At 39.0% G+C, this 3094-nt stretch overlaps 1 protein-coding gene across 1 annotated transcript; it reads right to left on the minus strand.

The window, feature by feature from the left end:
• Positions 1-1070: 1070 nt before the first annotated feature.
• LOC112458571 (negative elongation factor E-like) lies at positions 1071-3050 on the minus strand (the record flags this gene model as incomplete). Its single annotated transcript, XM_025022261.1, has 3 exons — positions 1071-2072; positions 2182-2431; positions 2539-3050. Coding segments are annotated over 2 exons (756 nt in total), but the record flags the coding sequence as incomplete, so codon positions are not given.
• Between the last annotated feature and the right edge of the window lie 44 nt (positions 3051-3094).

Below are 3094 nucleotides of genomic sequence, written 5' to 3' on the forward strand. Positions count from 1 at the left end.
CTACTTCTACTACCGAGCTGGGCGCAACGGGTCTTCGTGGCAGCAAGGACGATGTGTCCGATAGTAAAGAACAGACCCCTCGCAAGTCAAGATCTAGATCCTCCTCGCCTGGCAGAGGGTTCGCGCGGCAAACCGCGTCTCCGGTCCGTTCATTGCCACCAGCCATTTCCGTGACTCCTGATACCCCCGATTCGACCGTATCAGGACACGGCGGTACCTCTACGGACGCTAAACCGCAGCGTGCCGTCATTTCCTATTCTTCGGACGCGAAACAGAGTGTCCCTAAAGACAGTCATCAACCACAGCGCGCCGTTATTTCCCACTCTTCTGACACAGGACAATCCCTTACGGAAAAGCAAAGGGGGTCCTCTCAATCGCCGGTATCCTCCTTTCCCTTAAGCTCGACTCACTTCATCGCCTTTCCAGCTTCCGAAATTCCAGCTCAGTTCTTTTCTCTGAGTGAAACGCCAACGAGTCAACGCTCTGATACAGAACCTGGTGTTATAGACACTACGCGGCAGCTTCTCCGAGCACTCCGATTAGTCGGTTTGAAAGCCATGAGGTATTTCATAGGGTATTTAACGTCTGCGTTATGTATGGACGACACGAGAGAGAAGATCAGAGAAGTGGAATTAGCAATATGCGCCTTGTTACTTCTGATCGCAGGCTTGTTGATATATTATTTCAGTAGCACACGGACTGTGACACATCATCATCATTGGGATTACTTTAATCCCCCTCAATAGCACTTCTACAATCCGATTTGTCAACATCGTGTATACAAATTGGTAAATAGTTCATTGGTTCGTAGAAATTAAAATTTTATATTTTTAATTGTATAAATTTTTATATAAGAATTTTATCTCGAAGAAAATATACAGACTAGGACACGACAAAGTAAGGAATTTGAATGGAATTATAGTTCTTGTACACGTAGAATAAAACGAAGTGCCAGGTTTGTAAGAAACAAATTGTAATTATATTGCTAATATATGCCAAATATACAATTATAAACTTTAATATTTATAAAGAACACTATTTACAACAATTCTTCATAATTTTATGCGCTATATACATATATATACATACATACATCAGTTAACTTATTTAACTTACATGTATATTTAAGAAAAAATATTATTTAATCGAACCTTTGCTTTCCTGATTTGTTGCCGGGAAACAATTTCTATTTTTAATTTCTCCTAAAAGTAAATACAATTGATTTTCTTTTGCGTAGAGCATAATATCCACTCGAAGTTTTAGTAGATATTTTCGATACAATCATTAATAATTAATTCTGTTCTTTTTTTCTTACAACAGTGGCTCTATAATTTTTGAAAAAACTGAAACGGGGCTGAGAGCAATAAATGAAATGGATGGTATGATATATTCCATCCAATTGAAAGAAAAAAGACAGTCTAATAGAGTCAGTGATGTCTAGTCCGATATGATATCATTAATTACCATTTGATAAAGTATCATAAGCAAAAATATTCTCCATAATCCCACTAATCAAACTCAACCAATGGGAGGACATAAAAAAAGAATAAATTAAAGACTAAGATTCAACTAATTAACAAGGTTCGACTGTATAATATTTTTTCTTATACATAGATAAATATTTCTATACCATTATGAATTTTGTTATAATTATAATAATAAATCAGTTATTAGATAGAGAATATACAAATGTTTGATATTCAAATCTGTTGACAAATATAATACGTCATAATGAGATGAAAGAACACAATATTGAAAATAAATTAACACACAGACGTTTTCAATTGAGTCGATATAACAAAGTATCATAATATGGTGCCCCTACCAAGATGACAACCCGGCACCACACTAATTAGCCGGGCAAAAACGCTTACTCGCGAGTGCCTGGCCGCATCGACTAAAATATATAAACAAATTCGGCGACAAGCCTTATTGCCCTCACCGATGATCTCATCGGACGATCGGATGATCGACGCCACCACTAATTGTAAGATCACTGGGCATATACTTGTGAGTCTATCGCGACTCGCAGAAAGTAGCACATGGTATTTTGGGAATCTCATACTCCTCTCCTACAATCATCATCACACCACATAACGACTCGACCCCAAAATGTCATGATATATATGGATATTATATTACAATATCGTACATTTCGGAAATTGTGGTCAACGAAAATACCTGCATTTACTGGAAGAGATCCTCTTCATATACTTTAAGTTCCCGCCTGTCTTTATGTGCACTTTTCTGCGAATAGTTAGCTGCTATTGGCGACCACATAGAGCTAGACATAGTATCGCTAACTTGCTCTATTATCGGCTGCCTCCTTGCTAACGATACTTTCAACTGGATGGAGGAAACCATACTGCCATCCATTTCGCTTATGGCTCTTTCAGCTGCATCAGCTTTCTCGAAGGTTATAAAGCCATGGCTGTAAGAAAGAAAGAACGGAATTAAATTATTAACAATCACATCGAAAATATCTATTAAAACTCTGTGTGAACATGAGCATAGGTAAAACGATTTGTATATACTTACTTCTTCTCTACTTCCATAGAAATATTGACGATATTTCCGAAGCTTTGGAAGTGCTTCTTTAGATAATCCTCCGTTATCTTATAGCCACTTACAAATATTGTATTTCCCGCACGTGGCTTAACTTCCTGCTTGGCCGAGGGAGATTGAGTATCGTTGGTATTTCTCTCCCCAGTGTCCTGAGCGCCGACAAAGCTATTATATAAATCCTTCACTTTTGGCCTCGCTGCCTCCGTTTCTTCCTCCTCCTGCGTCGCTGAGAACGGTTGGTAAGAACTAATCGTCTTTTCTGTACTGTTCAACTTCCTTTCTAGCCCGCGAGATCTCTTGAACGTTTGCTCCGGTCGCTTTGGAGTCTTTGGAGCTGTGATTACGCCAGACTTGATTAATTTTTTGGCCACTTCGCGGGCGTCTCTCGCTTCCGTAGGCCGCTTTGGCGCCTGTGGAATGCGTTCTGCTTCTTGTTTAGGAGCCTTTAGATCTTGCAGCGCTTTTTTCTGCAGAGCAAAGGATGATTAACAACATAAAGGTAAGGTAATTGTTCCTGTATATGGCTAAA

Source organism: Temnothorax curvispinosus, unplaced genomic scaffold (genome assembly GCF_003070985.1).
Source record: "Temnothorax curvispinosus isolate PA1 unplaced genomic scaffold, ASM307098v1 QBEX01009008.1, whole genome shotgun sequence".
Taxonomy (NCBI): domain Eukaryota; kingdom Metazoa; phylum Arthropoda; class Insecta; order Hymenoptera; family Formicidae; genus Temnothorax; species Temnothorax curvispinosus.